The sequence below is a fragment of the Zeus faber genome, assembly GCF_960531495.2.
Source record: "Zeus faber genome assembly, chromosome: 4".
Lineage (NCBI taxonomy): Eukaryota > Metazoa > Chordata > Actinopteri > Zeiformes > Zeidae > Zeus > Zeus faber.
The window spans coordinates 10080671-10099013 of record NC_137191.1 but is presented as its reverse complement, the minus strand read 5'-3'; the positions used below and the strand labels follow the sequence as shown (position 1 = coordinate 10099013).

The 18343-nt window shown below is 44.0% G+C and overlaps 1 protein-coding gene across 2 annotated transcripts; it reads left to right on the top strand.

Annotated features, from left to right (window-relative positions):
* The first annotated feature begins 2704 nt into the window (after positions 1-2704).
* On the top strand, positions 2705-6269 carry cUnh4orf33 (chromosome Un C4orf33 homolog). Of its 2 annotated transcripts, none has more exons than XM_079998623.1 (6): positions 2705-2840; positions 3208-3401; positions 3968-4028; positions 4355-4406; positions 4501-4700; positions 5346-6269. In XM_079998623.1, the coding sequence occupies exons 2-6, from the start codon at positions 3221-3223 to the stop codon at positions 5440-5442; spliced, it is 591 nt and encodes a 196-aa protein (XP_079854749.1). In that variant the 5' UTR covers positions 2705-2840; positions 3208-3220; the 3' UTR covers positions 5443-6269. The 2 variants fall into 2 exon arrangements, with proteins under 2 accessions (XP_079854749.1, XP_079854748.1); XM_079998622.1 differs by lacking the exon at positions 2705-2840 and adding an exon at positions 2971-3104.
* Positions 6270-18343: the final 12074 nt, after the last annotated feature.

The window sequence follows — 18343 nt, the reverse complement described above, 5'->3', positions numbered from 1 at the left end:
GGATTGTCATCTGATGCTTGTACCGTGACATTTATGTCTGCACAGAACTTTTCAGAAGTTTCAGGAAAGATTCCTGAAAAAAATAAAAAAAAATGTTTCAGCGCGAAGTCCTCCAGGGATGAAGGGTTCGGCGCTCGTCGTTTTAAGATTCGGTTCCTGATTTATTATTATTATTATTATTATTAATAATTATTTTTTTATTTTTTACACTTGAAAAAAAGTTGTTTCATTTCCCGACGCTAAGTTCATTCGTTTGGGTTGATGTCAATGCACAGTGAGTTGGGGGCTTGAGGTGAGAGAGGCTTCTGTTCTGTTGGACACACAAAAAAAAAAGTGTGTGTGTGTGTGTGTGTGTGTGTGTGTATATATATATATAAAATAAAATAAAAACACGACGAGTGGCTCCCGGGTCGTTTCAACGCTTCGTTCGCGGGTCTCGCGTCACTAGTGGAGGAAGGGAGGGACGCGAGTCCGGGTCTGGGGGCGGGGGGGTTTGGGGGGGGACGCCGCGTCGGTCCAAATGAAACGCGCCCGGCCCGGCCCCCGCCCGGCCCCCGCCCGGCCCGGCCCCCGCCTCTCCCCGCCGGCTCTGGATCTGTGCGATCACCAGGCCTCATTCGTTTGCGTATAAGGAAATCGAAATTTAAATAAAAGTGCCATGAAATAAATAAATGTGGCATTCTGAAATAAAAAGTCACCTTGAAATGGATAAAAATAGTATTTTTAAAAACTTCATTCAAAAAAAAAAAAATATATATATATATATATAAAACTATTTACTCATACAGGTACTCCTCATCACCCTTTATATAGTATATACACTGTATTTACTATATACACTATACTGTATATACTATATACACAATATATACCATATACACTATATACACTGTATACATCTCATCTCATCACCGTTCTCAGTCAGTCTCGTTGCCACAGTCTGTCGGTATTCACGACATTAGCGTTCGCAATGGCCACGCCCCCTTCCCGTGAAATAACGCGGGTCCTCGCTTATCGACCAGTTCACTCAACGACCTGGACCTAGGAACGGAACTCGGTCGTTCAGTGAGGAGTACCTGTATTTATATTTAGATTTATTTACGTATTTGTAACCTAATTTATTTATCTCATCGACATGTTAATTTATGTTTTTATGTCATATTTATTTATTAATTAATTTATTTCTTTATTTAATATTAACTCAAATGGTCTTCCATATTATGGGTTAGCCCTCAAGGCACTATATTCTCACCCTTTTATAAATACCTTTTCTCTCAATAAATAAATACCTGTATATATATATATAAAATTACCCTTTTCCCACTATGACACATTGTCGTTTTGTTTTTGTTGCATTTCACACCTGTTTTTTTTTTCCTCATTACACAATCACACTGCCCACTCATATATATCATATATACATCTGTATATAGAGCAGTTACATGTTTATGTTTAAGATTGATGTCGTTGTTTCAGCTGTATGTCTAGTCCATGACATACAGCCACAAGGAAAAAAACAGAGTCATATTCCTTTTATGTATGTGTACGTACTTGGCGAATAAAGCTGATTTTGGTTCTGATTCTGTACTATTTATAGGGCCTATAGTACTAGGATATAGTACTAGGATCCTCATCACCCCATCAACGGACTGTTCCAGCTGCTGCGGTCGGGCAAGCGCCTCCGCAGTCACACAGCGAGAACAGAGAGACTGAGACAGAGTTTTTTCCCGCACGCCATTAGAACTGTCAACGCTGACCTCACCAGGGGTCCTAACCGAGCCATGCACTAGGCTCCACTACCAACTGTACTGTATGTAGCATACTGTACCGCATACTGTGTCACTGTTCAGGGTTGTTCGTGATGCCGTATTGCTGCGCCGTACTGTTGTTTACTGTGCTGTATTATCCCAAACACTAACTCACTCTATTCACATTCACATGCCACTTTAATTCACATGCCACTTTAATGCACATATCTGTAAATACATAGGCATATTCCCTCTATCTATTCCATTTTATTTCTTTTTATTTTTATTGTATTTTATTCTATATATTTTTATTTTATTCTATAAGTATTCAACTTACTGTATTACATTTTAGGAGTCAGTTAGTCGGCCTATATAAATATTTTTTTTATTTTTTTTTTTCCCTAGGACATATTGTGTGCTATCACCGGGTGCGTTGCATTACATTTCACTGCGTATATGTATGAAAGTATGTATATGTATGTGACAAATAAACCTTGAATCTTGAATCTTGAATCTCTACTCGGTTGAAGCAGCCATTATATGCTTCAATTGGTTATGGATTATACTGCCTTCAAAACCTTCGCGTGTACCCATGAGAGAAGACAAACATCCAATCGCAGGACATCTACAGATATTGTAAAATACCGATTTCTTGCAGGACCTTAATAATCGACCATGAACGTCTCAAGATGTGCCGCTTGTCGCAGATCGCGCCACGTTACGAACCGGCCGCAGTAGCTCACTCGGCCACCAGGTGTCACTGTGTTCTCCGTCTTCAGCGCCCCTGGAGCCTCGGCGCCGACCGGAAGGAAGGCCCCAGCGTCCGCGAGCGTTTCAGAAGTCACAACAAAAGCAGCGGCCGTGCTGTGCACCACTCAAATGCTTCCCCGCTTTGTTTATTAAACAAAGCGTTCCGCTCCTTTGCTGGAGTGACTGTATTTCCTCACTCATTACGGGATTTAATTTTTTTTAAATATAGTGTTTGTTTCAAGTTGTGGGTTTTTTTTTCTATATTTGCGATATATTTCTGGAATGATCATATATTTTGTAGACACGATCCGCACCTGAAGTCCAAATTCCTCCATTGTGCAAGTAAGACAACTTTGATCCTTACTAACTTCTGAGCAGCAAGTCTGATTAGAAGTTACTGAGTAACTGGGTGTCTACATGTCTGCGATAACCTCATTTGATAACAAACTGCTTAAATAGCAGAGCAGAAAACACATGATATATGCATATAGATAGATATTGAGCTGGAGGACAGAACCCAGTGTTCGACAAAATGGGGAGTATGAGGGTGGCCTGTGGAATGCAGTACACTGTGTTTATGTGCATCGCACTGTGTTGCCAATCACTGTAAGTTCCCAGCACGACGCCCTGTCATCGAGACAAACGTGTGTTTACGTCGCTTTACACGAGCGCTAACGCTCCGATCGGCCTTTTTTGTTCCATTCCGCAGTCCTGTTCTCCAGATGGATTTTGTGATCGGGCACACATGGGACAGCCTCCCTGTAAAACATGACCCCGTGAACGTGAGCTTCTCCCCTGGGGATGGAGGGCTGGAGATGAGGGTGTTCGCTCCGTTCTTCAACGACCCAGCGGCCCCCGACGGGCCCCCGGGTCAACCCTTCCCTGGACTCTGGGACTACGAAGGTGGGTGGAATTGTAAAGAGGCAAAAAGCTTGACGCTGCCCACAACTGTAGTACTTGCTGCATCGTGCCTAAAATACCATGTTTTTTTTTTTTAATGTTTGCCTTTACAGAGTTTCATAGTTATTGACAGGATACTGCTTCCATGCGCCAAATCTGAATATTAACGGCAAGGATATTTGAGCAAAATATGCATGTAAGACAATTAGGGGGGGCTTTCTCTTTTTCATTTATGACCCATCGCTTATAATTATCTAATTTTCATTATTATGGTGGCACAAGAATTAGACCTTTCAATAAAGTTGAGGAATAGCACCCTTATCCAATTGACATCAAGTGTGATTTCCGGTTAATGAGCCCCACCGCTTTGCCCTCATTTATGTTTCTTGTCATCCCATGGAATACCAACTTCCTTATAATCGAGGCAGATAAGCATTTGTCCGTGGCGTCGTCTCAAATTTAACTCCACGAGACAATATCTCATGTACGTGGCTAATATGCTATTGTTTGTCATACTATAACTAGAATTTATGTCGTAGCTAATTATGATCTTGTCTTGTCATTCATAGTGGTGGAGGCCTTTTTCCTCGACAGCACTACTGAAAATTACCTGGAGGTAGAGGTTTGTCCGTAAGTACAGCACTTTCCACATAGAAAATATAATTAGTATGGATTCATAAGAATGGAAGTGGCTTACAGCAGGATTAAGCAGACAAGAAACTAAGCCTTTATTTCATCTATTTCAGTTACAATTTGTAATTTTGTATATTACCATGTAATCCTCAGAAGCCTTGCTATTGAATAGTAAGTCAAGCGTGCGTGTGTGTGTGTCAGTGTGCGTGTGTGTGTGTGTGTGTGTGTGTGTGTGTGTGTGTGTGTGTGTGTGTGTGTGTGTGTATTATTTATATATATATTTATATATTGGTGTATATATATCTATATTGATATTTTTTCAGACATGGACAACACTTGGTGCTATTGCTCTCTGGAAGAGGACAAGCATTCCAGGTTGGAAAACACACAATCTGAAAACAGACAATAATAGGACAAAATGTGGTGGCAAAATGTAACATAGCAAAATTCAAATGTTTTTGTTTTCCAGCAACAACTGCCACTGTCATTCCACGCCACAATCACAGGCGGGCAGTGGGTGGGTGAAGCTCTTCTGCCCTGGAGTTACTTCCCCCCTGATGTCAACAAGATGAACTCCTACGCCATCCATGGTTCCGGAGGGGCCCGCACCTATGAGGCGCTCTACCCCGTCCCCAGAGAAGACCTCGTCGAGGGACAAAAACCCAACTTGTGAGTCTGCAGCGCATGTGAGATACTCATTTCCAACAACAAAAGCTAAAATAAGCCAAAACAAGTCACCGTCTGTGTTTTGGTCACTGCATGTACTCGATCCTGCACATTTGTATCAAACAGACTAATGGTGGACATATACCCGAAGACCTTCAAAAGACTTCTGAAATCTTAGCAGTGGACAGCATCACACACTTAAAGAGTTTCTTTGGGGTTTTTTTCGATCCCAGTAGGGCACACACTATGGGATTTAGCAGGACGGTGGGATCAAACATCTTGGGATTCAAGCTCACACTGTTGGAGCCGAGACTTAAGACAATATGAAATCCACCTGATATTCACACAGGCGATCAAATCAAATGACTGATGGGGACGGGTGGGCCACCCTTAAAACAAGAGATTTCCTGAATTTGTCTCGGATGAAAAAAAAATCCTTGCTAAAGCAGTTTGGGTGCGTACCAGGCAAAAGGTGCGTTATTGAAAGTCTTGCCTCCAAGTCACTCCATTCCAAGACGGTGGAGCTCTTAGTGGACGCCTGCCTTTGACCCATGTTTTACTCACAGAGAAAATGAAATGCACTTAAATACAGAGAAGAACTTTTATGTGTGTACTCATTTTTATCTCCCCCCCCCCTTTATCCTCTAGTCACCTCCTGGAATATTTCCAAGACTTTTCCCTGCAAAGCATCATGGGAGAAGGCTGGGTCCAGCCAGAGTCTGATCTTTGGAAAGGAAAACGCTGAGTGTGGCAAAAAATCTTTCTCTCACACAGACGCGGCCCACACACACACACACACACACACACACACACTCACTCACTTAGACTCACATGGGGGAAATAGCAAGACCAAAGTCACTGACGGGGAACAAAGTGCAATCGATCTTTATTAGTTAATGATGTCAAATGGCCTGACATGAAATATGTTATCAGCTTGTCACAGAATATAAGATGTCATGCACCGCCCACTCTCACTCTCTCACACACACACACACACACACACACACACACACACACACACACACACACACACACACACACACACACACACACACACACACACACACCATGCACAAGCCCTGTCATAATTTATTTGATGTCACCTTAAATTGCCTCGGTGGAGTGTGACCTACAGCAGTTGATGTTTCATGGTGAGTGGGAGCTCTGAATTTGGCTTTCAGCTCCTGTGTTTCCTGCACACTCCCAACTGATTGATACCTACATTCAGTCACACTTGTTGAGATTGTATATATATATATATATTTTACAATTAATAATGTAATATTGTCTGATTAAGATTGAAGTGAAGTCTGTGACATGTCTGTTCTGTGTTATTGACCAAAAGCACTTGTTTTACTTGCATCCAATCAAAACATTCGATATTCTTTTAATCCCTGATGTCATGAATGCCTTTTTGATTTCAATACAAGCGGTATTTATGGCTTCCAAAGAACCATAAAGAGCAACCATCAGGGTTTTATTTATTTTTTATTTTTTTTAAATATTCACAGTTTTGGGCTAATGGAGAAGATGGAGCCATTTTTCTTTCTAAAATAAAATAGAAACACACCCTGTCTTCTTCTAAGCGTCTCTCTCCGGATAGACGGGCCGCAGAGGGACCTCTTAGTTATGTTTGCGTTTTTCATTTCTTACAAGGAGAAAACTTGGAAATAAATCAAAATCTAAAATAAAAATGCCCTCTGAACGGCCGCCCTCTCCGCATCTCTCCTGCTTGCCAAGTTGTCATTCACGATAGCACCAGCTCTGTCCCGTCTCCCGCATGTGACTTCAGGTTCAATTTTGCCGGCGGCGTCGGATTTTTAGGTGGCCGTGGCTAATAAAAAATAACATAAAAAAAAAATAATTTTTCTAAAATTCATTCACTGGGTATGCCAACCGATGAATGAAATTAAATGAGAGAGAGAGAGAGAGAGAGAGAGAGAGAGAGAGGGGTTGTGGATGAGCGGAATGTGGAAAAGTGGACGATTTGAATATGAGGAATAGGATGAAGAGGAAAGTACGAATGAGGAAATTAAATGGGGTTAAATGAGGATTGGATAACATTGGTCTTGAAGGATAAACAGAAGAAACTGAGAGAGTGTGTGTGTGTGTGTGTGTGTGTGTGTGTGTGTGTGTGTGTGTGTGTGTGTGTGTGTGTGTGTGTGTGTGTGTGTGTATGTATGTGTATATATATATATATATATATATATACTTTTCTTTTTTCTTCCTTTGAGCCACATGTTGCTGCTGAGGCTCCGCTGTGACCCTGTGTTTTTTTTTATCACAGACTCATCTTGGATCTGTGGCTGGCCAAGCGGTGCCCCCGACTGAGAGACATGGGGGTTGGGGGTGGGGGTGGGGCGGCGGAGCGGTGGGGTGATTGATTTCCATGTTTGGCGTGTTGCTGCTCACTGTGGCAGCCGCTAAGCCCGCGCTGAGCCCGATCACTTTTAATTGGCGCGCTCGCCTTTGAAATGCATGCAGTGATTAGGTCTGGAGATCCCACTGGTTAAGCCTCCTCCTCAGCATTGCATGCGGCACTCCGCCACTGCACTGCGCACACAGGGCACGTGCTCACACACGCACGGGGACACACACGCACACACCCGCACACACACACACACACACACTACGTTGTATGCCAATAGCCTCTCTGACTTAATACAAAACAATTAATTTGTTTCTTTTACGCAAACAGGTGGCAATTGTTAATGATCTCCGTCGTTTTTTCATAATAAACACACTTCTCTGAGAACTCGGCGCGCTCCCAGAAGAGGGAGATGTCTGTTGCCCACTAAAAGTCTGCAGCCGATTCCCTCTAATTAGTGCGAGGAGATGAGAGGAGGGAGCCGACCAGGTAGCACCTTCTCCTCTACATCCAAAGTGAGACAAGCCGACATGGGAGCAGCCGTAACAACCCCGGGTAGGAGGGAAAAAATAAAATAAAAGAAAGAGCGGCTCGCTCTGAAACATTCAGCTCCGGCTAAGGGGCTAATACGGTGTGTCAGAAGCTTCCTGGTGATCATCCAGGCCCCATTTATTTTTTTCCCGGGGAATCATTTATTAAAGTTTAAAGAGTGCTAAGGGTATGAACGTGGATAAAGTTATGATGAAAAATAGAACTAAAGGAGGGACCGGGATATACAAAGAGAGTCAGAGATTGGCTGGTTGAAAGTGTAATGACTTTGTGCTAGTTTGAGGGGCCACGGTGATAGTTACTCAAATGAAAGATTCATGCCGGCAGATAAAGTGGAACCTCATCTACTTTGTTAAAGTGGAAACCCTATCAGATCGTAAAAAGTGATAGAGCAATTTATCAACACTACACCGGCCTGGCCGGCTGCCACGGTGAGCGCCTGCAACAACCAGTAACAACATAAAACTTAAGTAAACAGAGCAGCGCTCAAGAGGGACGGTGACCCGTCTAATTGCCAGTACACCGTCCCTGCTGTAGCCGCCGATGCTCCGGTCAGGGCCTAAGTAATCCGATAATACGACGACACTCAGTGCATCAGCGCGGACGGGGTCTCCCCGCAGCTTTAATAAGGAAAGGTCTAATAGGAGGAGATCATGGCTGCATGTCATCTGGCCCGACTCGACAGTAAATTAAATACGTCCAATTATCAGTTCATCACACTGTCCCCGGGAGTTTTAGAGAAGGTGATGATAGACAGATAGATAGATAGACATATACTGTAGATAGACAGACAGACGGACAGACAAATAGATGGATAGACAGACAGATAAATACATAGATAGATAGACAGATAGATCGATAGATGGATGACAGATAGATTGACAGACAGACAGATAGATAGATGATAGTTACTGTAGATGGATAGATAGACAGATAGACAGAGATAAATAGATAGATTGATAGATACTGTAGATAGATAGATGGATGGATCGATGGATAGATAGATAGATAGATATTGTAGGTGATAGATAGACAGAGACAGAGATAGATAGACAGACAGATAAATACATAGATAGATAGACAGATAGATCGATAGATGGATGATAGATAGATTGACAGACAGACAGATAGATAGATGATAGTTACTGTAGATGGATAGATAGACAGATAGACAGAGATAAATAGATAGATTGATAGATACTGTAGATAGATAGATGGATGGATCGATGGATAGATAGATAGATAGATATTGTAGATGATAGATAGACAGAGACAGAGATAGATAGACAGACAGATAAATACATAGATAGATAGACAGATAGATCGATAGATGGATGATAGATAGATTGACAGACAGACAGATAGATAGATGATAGTTACTGTAGATGGATAGATAGACAGATAGACAGAGATAAATAGATAGATTGATAGATACTGTAGATAGATAGATAGATAGATAGATAGATAGACAGAGTTAGATCGATAGATAGATAGATAGATAGATAGTATGGTGGACCAAGGGGCATGGTAAAGCCTCGCCTTCCTTCCCGTGGCTGCACAGCTGTCCTGAATCGGCCAGATAAGTGCCCAGGCGGCGCTGATTTGTCCCTTATTTTGCTTCTTAATGTTCGTCTGTCTGGCGGTGAGCGATGGGCGTACGGAGCTCGAAAGCGGTGCAGGAGCTTGAGAAGCCGGCGTTCCTCCGGCGCCCTGATTAATTATTTCTGTTATTGTTTATCGTTTTGGCCAGCGTGCCCCTCAGTTTATTCAATTATTAAAAGAAAGCCTACGAGCCGCACGCCTTAACAAACACACGGCAAACAGCGCTGAACCCGCCTCCTCCATCCCAGCCTGCAAAGTGGAAACCTGGCCACAGATTGATGATAGATAGAAAGATACTGTAGATAGATGGATGGATGGATATAGACATAGATAGATAGATAGACAGATAGATAGATAGATAGACAGATAGATAGATAGATAGATCGATAGTTTATTCATCCTCAGAGGGAAATCGCAGCGTCCCAGTGGCTCAAATCGAAAACAATAGGCAGTAATAACAACAAACAATAGAATAAAAATATGAAAATATAAAAATTAAAAGTGTGAATATCTGGGGAAAAGTGTGAATATAACCTTTACCTTATATAACCCCCAATTAACTACACAATATTATATGGCAGGCTAATGGGAAATAAACCCAGTCTTTGTAACTTCTGAGGCAATAGTAAACCTGAAAAACTCCCTCATAATAAAATGTAAAACGGGGGGGGGGGGATAATGGAGTCACTCCATGAAAGGAGTGACATTTGGGTCCAAGTCTATAAAAACAATAATCTGCCACCATGGTTGCTCAGCTAAAAACTGTTCATTCAAAGTTCATTATTAACATGCTATATGAGAAAATGTCTTTTAAAGTGAGGAATACTATGTTTTTAAAATAACCTTTCCAAAAGACTCAAGCTGTTTATTTCCATGTCCGTATAGACTCATGGAAGTTTAATCACAAATATTAGAGTAAAAGCTGTATGACCGTCACAATTTCGAATTTTCAAAAGTGATGGGGAATAGTAGGCCATAGAAGGGCGCCATTGGTGGAACGTGGGATGAATGTAAGAGGGGAGCGAGAGAGAGAGAGAGAGAGAGAGAGAGAGAGAGAGAAGTCGAGAGAGAGAGGTGGGGGTGAGTTGAACGAATGCCAAAGACATTAAGAAGGGTTACACGAGTTCGCCCCTCTCAACACGACGCGGCGGGGAGGGAAAAAAACGCTGCAAATGAGCGAGACGGGTGATGTGTGGGAACGGCGGCGGGATTCCATTCCTGGAACATCCCAGGCAGCCGCCGAAACATCATGTTCACAAACACATTTCAATCTACATGCGAATCGACGGGAAATGCCTTGTCATCCAAAGAGGTTGGATGAGGTAGTGGACGAGAGTGGCAGGGTGAGGCCGCAGCCAATACACGAGCAATGACACTGTACATACTGTCACTAAGTAATACTTCATATTCAGTATGTATACCCTAAACAATGATGTATACTGTATATATTTGACAATTTCATTGTAATCTTTTAATAGAATGACATTTTTACTTCACTTTTTTTAAAATTGTGTTTTATCTTATTATTACTTTTATCCTTATTTTTATTTATATTTATTTATTTTTTATCATATTTAATGCTAATGATCTGCAGTGCAATTAATAAACAGTATATATATATTCAGTATAAATATTCTGTCTTGTATTTCTCTGTGTATATTTGGCAATTTTAATTATATTTTATAATTGTTTTATATTACTTAATTTTATTTTATTTATTTCAGACTTAAGCTTTATTTTTATGCTAATGGTCTTTAGAAACAACCCTGTGCATAGAATCACATTTGCATATTCTGTATGCGTTTATATGTTTTATATATCCTGACAGACCTACCACTCCCTACCACTCTAACAGGCCCGGAGAGAAAGAAGGGCCTCTCCCCGGAGCTGTGGAGCCAGCGGGCTGGCCCTTGCACCGTGCTGGAACAGCACAAATATTAGCATATTTATTTATTTATGTCTTTAATATTGACTCAAATGGCATTCCATAGATTAGTGGATAAATATAGTTCTTTCATCTGTGCTCACACCCACTCAAAACGACCACAATCTGTTACAACAGAGAGAGTGAAAACATTGTTGTCGTTGGACAAACATTTGACAGATTTATTGTTATCTCATATTTTTCTTTCACTTGCAAAGTTTCTTTCCCTCTTTGCCGTGTTGTTGAGAGGGCTGAGCGCGTCTGACCCTTGTTAACGTCGTTGGCATTCGTTCAATATGCTCTTTTTCTCCATCGCTCGCTCTCTCTCCCGCTCTCTATCTCTCGCTCTCTCTCCATTGCATTCTCTTGCATTCATCCCACGTTCCACCCATGGCATCCTCACATACAACACACACACACACACACACACAGACACACACACACACAGCTTGAAACATTGGTTCCAGATCCAGATAGGATGGTGAAAAGGTGTCTTTTTGGTGTGTGTAGCACCAGCGATTTTTATCTATTTGAAGATAAGATGAGATGAAAATAACACTTTATTAGCTTTATTTATTTCGCAATTAATTCAAGAATTAATTATTTATTTTAGGGACGCAATTATCATTTAGTATTCAATTTTGGAATTGCCAAATAGTTAGACAACAAGTTCTCAGAGTGGATCTCTGCCCTTGAGTCGTGGCCTCTGTAAAGGAATCTGCTCATGGTGCATGATGATCCTCTTTTTTTAGTTTTAGTTTTTTTTTAACGGCAATAAATGACATTATGCTTAAAGGTAATTCATGAGCGGTATTGTGCAACTGGTTGTAAGCGGGAAAGCACCTCCAACTCTTAATTGGGAAATAAATCACTGGGTTACCGTAGCAACAAACTCATTTAAAGATTGTTAATGGCAAAGTGAGAGCGTGTTGTTGGTGCCCCAAACAGAGCAGCGCGCGCGCGCGCGTGTGTGTGTGTGTGTGTGTATGCCCCACAAACTCATTATTGCAAAGCCAGTCAGTAGAGCTGCTGCTATGCCACTTAACTACAAGCACAGGAACAATCACACCACCCTTCCACCATTCCTTCCTCTCCTTCGCCCTCCTCCTTCTTCCCTTCTTTGGTCCTTGAGAGAAGCAAAAGAAAGGAATAGAAATGGCATTTGCGTAAGATGAATAAATCGACTGGACTAACTCAATCCGGCACAGTTCAGCAGACAACTCAATATGAACGCGTGAGAGAGAGAGAGAGAGAGAGAGAGAGCGAGCGAGAGAGAAAGAGGCTAAACCTCCCTCTAAATAGATCACACAGTGCTGTGATGTATACAAATATAGCCAGGTGGAAACTGTGTGTGTGTGTGTGTGTGTGTGTGTGTGTGCGTGTGTGGCAGTGCGGCTTGGGGTCCATCTACGAGTGATTGATATGGGAAAAGAGTGGAAGACGGGTGAGCGGTGAAAGGCAGAACAGATAATTAGTGTATTTATCTGGGTGAGGTGTCACCGCCGCCGCCGCCGCCGCCGGGAGCTCGGACGGATTCCGGGGCTGAAATGCCCCCGGGCGGCGCCACGTCACCGCCACCGCCACGACCACACCGCCGCCTTTAATATAATCAATATGGAGGGAGGGCTTTTCCAAGGTCGCGTGAGGAAGGATATGAATCACCGCTCCACATCGCTGTGAATACATCAGCCGTGAATATGGTGTCGCCGTGAAATCAAAACCGATAAAGAAGCCGTTTAATCCCCTTCAGCGGAAACAGATATTACAGTTCACTTCAACCACCTCAGCATTTTCTCCGCTCCCACCGCGCCGCCGCCCCTTTCATCCCTCTCTCCGCCCGACGTCCCCCACCCCGCTCCGCGTCGGGGCGGAGACAAACATCTCCAAAAAGCCGGGGATGCTGATTCCCGGTGACTCCTCTCTATCAGATTTTGCATGTACGGAATGAGTGTTATTTTATATGTTTACCCCAAAATGTCTGTTATATTGAATGGAGTAGCCCCCCATGCAGTACGTACTGTAGGTTTCTCTACAAGCTGGACCCTCGGCTCCAGTTCAATGCAAATAATGGCGGAGAAATCTGAAAGCCTTCAGTGCAAACACAAAAAGACGCCACAGTCTGACTTTGCAAATTCAAGTATTCAAGTTATTGCAATTTTTTTGCGTTGGCGCTTTTTTCCATCTCAGTGCCGTAGTGTTGTAAGCGGTGTTACACGCAAATGGTTGACCTGCCGTATTGTGAGACTCTGTTTTTCCTGTGTATATAATACCCATCTGGGGATAAGTGTACAGTGGCAGCAATGACTGAAACTTTACCGTAGGTGGTGGGCCACAAATATCTTCCGTAAAATAACCTCAAATGACCACAACACAAAGGCTTGAAAAAAAGTGTTTGGCAAAATCAATCAAGGCCACGACAGCCAAGATGAAACCCCCGAATCGCTTCCTTAACTAGGACGCCCTTAATTTTTGCTCAAATAACAGGGGATACCACTGGGTCCCAGAATAACCTTTGCTTTGATTATGACAAATTCATATTTATGAACATAAACAAGCAGGAGACATGAGAAGTGGGAGATGAGCTATGCAGCACTGCACCTCCTGCCAACTCCAATTAGATGCTCCCTCAAAAAGCCATCCAGCCCTTCATCCCCCAGCCTTGTCCTTGTTTGCTACCGCTGCTCTTACAGTACGGCGCCATTACCTCCCCGAAAGTCCCAAATTGCAGGGAATGAACCGTCAAAACCTCATTTCTGTGAACTTCTCCGCTGTGCTTCAACCCACGGTAATGTGTTGATAAAAAGCCAAAGCAGCCGCCGGAATGAAGTGAGTTTCATCACATGAAAGAGGCAGCTAATGAAGAGGCAGCGCCTGGGATGGAAACCTTATAGGTGTCGTGCGAGAGAGCGAGAGAGTGAGGGAGAGAGAGAGCGAGAGAGCGAAGAGGGGGAGCGAGAACAAGGGGTGGGAAGTCAAAGAGGAACAAAAGCGGAACCCGGTGACAGGAGGGGAACGAAGTCACAAAGTTATTCCGAAGGGAAGGAGGACGAGATGAGACCCGACGGAAGAAACGCGCACGAAGGGAAGTGTGTGAAAAGTAGAAAAAAAACAAGGGGGGGAAAAAAAAAAAAGGGAAAGGCAAAAATGGAGTGGAGGCCGCGAGTGCGAGGCGCGACGAGACGAGACAGGACGAGACGAGGTGCAAAAGATGAAGAGGATGAAGGGGATGAAGGGGATGGAGAGGAGGTTGGCGCGTGGTGTGGGATCGCTGCTGATGTGACACGTTTGATTGTGTTTGCTCTCCGTCGGCCAATCAGAGCGCTCGGCTCAAGCGCGGCGGCGAGACGGGGAGTGATGAGCGGGGCAGATAGCGCGCGCTCTCTCTCTCTCTCTCTCTCTCTCTCTCTCCTCCTCCTCCTCACCCACAGATTAAAACAGAAGGAAAATGAACGTGTAATTCTTTATTTATCGGCGTCGTCTTTCCCCTCTTCCCTCCGTCGCTTCCTCCGCTTCTTGTTTCTTCTTCTTTTCTGTTTCTCTCCATTTAACCGTTTAATCACGCTTTCTGCTCTACCGGCTTTTCTTTTCGCACTTTTCTTTTTTTATCTTGCTGATTGGATTCCTTCAAGCTGCCAATCAACCCGGAGAAAGAGAGGGAGAGAGAGAGAGAGAGAGAAAGGGACAGAGAGAGAGAGAGAGAGAGAGAGAGAAAGGGAGAGAGAGAGAGAGAGAAAGGGAGAGAGAGAGAGACTGATAACATTTTCACGTCTCATGCAACCGCAATTAACTCCAGCTCTGTTTCTCTCTTCCGAAGGAGGGGTAGAAATGCCATCCATCTGCATTTACATTTTTCTTTTCTTTTATTTCAGCTCCTGAACCTACTCATCTTCTTCTTCTTCTTCTTCTTCTTCTTCTTCTTCTTCTTCTTCTTCTTCTTCTTCTTCTTCGTCTTCCTCTTCTTCTTCTCACTCAGGGTGTTGGCCCATTTGCATATGCAGTGATTTTTTTGCAGCTATTTTGTGCATTTGCGTGGTTGTGTGTGTGTGTGTGTGTGTGTGTGTGTGTGTGTGTGTGTGTGTGTGTGTGTGTTTGCGTGTGTGTGTCTGTGTCTGTGTATGCGTGTGTGTATGCGTGTGTGTGCGTGCGTGCGTGCGTGTGTGTGAGTGTGTGTGTGTGTGTGTGCGCGCGCGCGCGGGGGCTAATAGCTCATTGGTCATTTCAAATTAAAACACAATCAACCTAATACAGTCCGGCGAGAGACGGCGTCGTCTTACCAAGAATTAAAGACAAAATGAAAAGTAATTGGATGTGAAGTTTGAATTAAAGGAAAAGCCGCCGAACGTCAGAATCGATGGAGGCCACAACCCCAAATCCCTTGTCTACCAATAGGAATGCAAACTGGCTGTTGTGTCGCAAGATCAAAATTGCGCGCTCATTCATGGAACTCACCGGTTCCAGCCCGAATGGCAGCTCCGGCAGAGCAATGCCTGACACAGTGACGAAAGATGTGATGTGTTTGTTGAGATTCGGTCCACGACGGGCCGCTCAGAATTCGGACTTGTCTGTTTGATTCAGTTGGTGTAAAGGGCGATGAGCGAGGCATAGACTAAACAAGAGTCAGAAGATTCTGTTGGTTCGGAGTTGCGAATGCAGTCGTCGCAAGAATCATTTAATTCTGTCAAAACCATTTATTTCTGTGGAATCCAGAGAGTAAATCAGTCATGTTCAATATCAACTGCGACAAATGCACCGGGCTTTTTTTCCCCCTTGGATTTGGACTTTATTCCTCAGTAAGTATTTTCAGTTTGTGAGTCAAAGGTTTCACTCGCCGCAGGGACTCCCGACTCCCGACTCATTTTAAATAGCTGTTCGCTGCGAACGAATCGCTTGAGAGTCTTGCGTCGCCACTGCTAGGCCCCCGTTATGAGCAGAGAACAGGATAGTGGTGGAGTGGGATTATTTCATCGTAAAAAGTGTGTCTGGTGGGTGTGATTTTGCCCGTCCCTCCCGGTGAGGAATCCAGACGCTCCCCCCCCACTGAGTTTCACTGTTTGTTGTCGGAGGAGTGAGGGCCGCTCATCTGTGAGACAAGCTATTTATTCACAACTTCACAACCGACTACATTCAATCGTCCGCTCTCCCGAAACCGCCCAATCTCCGAACCATCCATCCGTCCATAGTCCCTAACAAGGTCTGCTCGGCCGTCCACGTGCCCCCTATAATCGCATCACTCGCTCAATGCTCCCGGAGTGAGACCAACAGTCGTCAATCACCCCTCCCAGAAAAAAAAACAAAAAAAAACCACCCAAACACATTTTCTCGAGTAATAAGTTTGCCGAACCATACAATGCCACATCCAAAGGGTGTAATATGAAAGCTAATGGAAGAGGCAGATGAATCTCTCCCCTTGTGTGTGTGTGTCTCTTTCCATTTCACAAATGCACTGTCCCCCTTTTCTTGCCACTCTATTATATCCGTCCGGCATTAATCTCATCTCAGCCGCAGCCTCTCTTATTTTCCCTATCCCCCTCTCGAGCGCTCCGTCTTTTGACCGAGGACCGGCTCTGCCGTTGCTATGGCGCAGATGGGATGGAACGACACGAGACCTCCAGAGCAAAGTACAGATCACCCTGTACTCCCTCTCAAACCTTCCCGGCTCCGTCGCTCTCCGCCTCCCTCTGTTTCTCTCGAACCGCAGCTCGCGCAGAAGAGCCTCCCGGGGGGGGGGGTGGAGGAGGTGGAAATCTGCCTTCGCCCTCTTCGCGCTCCACTCTGGGAGCTGCGGTGGAGAAATCCGGGTCCAGAAAAGTTCAATTTCGGGTCAACCGTGTGGATTTCGGTAATTAGCGTCGACCCCCTCGAGGTCCACCTGCTGAGTGGAACCGGCTGGATCGGTGCATGGCTGGAGAAAAAATATGGAAACAGGGTTTATTCTTCCTGAACCTGCTATTTTTCCACTTCTGTATTGAACTTCCCCTGAAGTGCTCAGTGAAGATCATGTGGGGGGACGTGGTGTGCTGTGAAATGCGTCCTGGTGTTGATGAAATTACTCCGGACTTGGCTTGGCGTTGGTTAGTATGGGGCCATTCTGGAATATGGGGAACATCAGGAAGGAACAGTGTACGGCCATTATACAACCGCGCAGAGCAGTTACTGAACACAATGACTCCCACAAGATGGCGGTCCATACAATTACTGAACACAATGACCCCCACAAGATGGCGGTCCACACAATTTCTGATCTCCCACCGTGTTTAATGGTTAGCAACAGGCATCATGGGTCGAAAGCCTCATTTGGCTTTCTTCAAATATGATGTGGGACAAAATGTGTCAATGACCCACTACTACCTTTGTCCACGTCTCAGGTGCTCGGGTTTTGTGCTCTGTTCTCCTGGCGAGGGGTCTTTTGTTGCTGCGGTAGCTGTGGTTGTGTTGAGAGTGGGTCACAGAGATGCCGATTGAATTCCGCTGTCATTTGTGGGGCTGTACTTTTGTGGCATTTATCCATTATTCTGTCTATCCCTGTCGATATATATATATATATATATATATATATATATATATATATATATATATATATATACATATATGTATATACATATATGTATATGTAGGATGTAATTACTGTGGTGGACTGTACCTGGCAGAAGGGAGATTTGAAATAGAGAGAGTGGACGAGAGGAAGGGAAATGGTGGGAGCGAGGGAGCCGGGCTAACACTGTGGAGAGGTAGAGAAGGAGGCTGATGACAGTTTAATATAATCTTACTGAGGGGAAGTGTGGTAATATATCACCTGCCACAGTTCATAAAATGTCATGTCATCGCGGCTGTGGACAGGGAGGGAAGGTTAACTGGTGCTTCATATAGACGCACCTCTCCAACACACACACACGCACGGACGGACGTGCACACACACACACACACACACACACACACACACACACACACACACACACACACACACACACACACACACACACACACACACACACACACACACACCAAATAGCCTTGTAGAACCTCATAGAGTTAAAGGAGCAGCACCGTCTGGTACACGTAAAGAAGAGAAACAATGTTTAAACCCACATGTTTGCACCAGCACGCTAAGACACACGTTACATCACACGTAGATGAAAACAAAAACACGGCAAAACGATTACATGAAAGTAATCCATCGCTGCAGATAAATGCACATGAATATTC

What these genes read in the sequence shown, in the direction of transcription:
- cUnh4orf33 (XM_079998622.1), top strand. Translation starts at nt 3,031, where the DNA reads ATGGGGAGTATGAGGGTGGCCTGTGGAATGCAGTACACTGTGTTTATG. An exon ending in GCACTGTGTTGCCAATCACT is followed by an intron (nt 3,105 to 3,207) that starts GTAAGTTCCCAG and finishes TCCATTCCGCAG; the next exon opens with TCCTGTTCTCCAGATGGATT. An exon ending in GAAGAGGACAAGCATTCCAG is followed by an intron (nt 4,407 to 4,500) that starts GTTGGAAAACAC and finishes TTTGTTTTCCAG; the next exon opens with CAACAACTGCCACTGTCATT.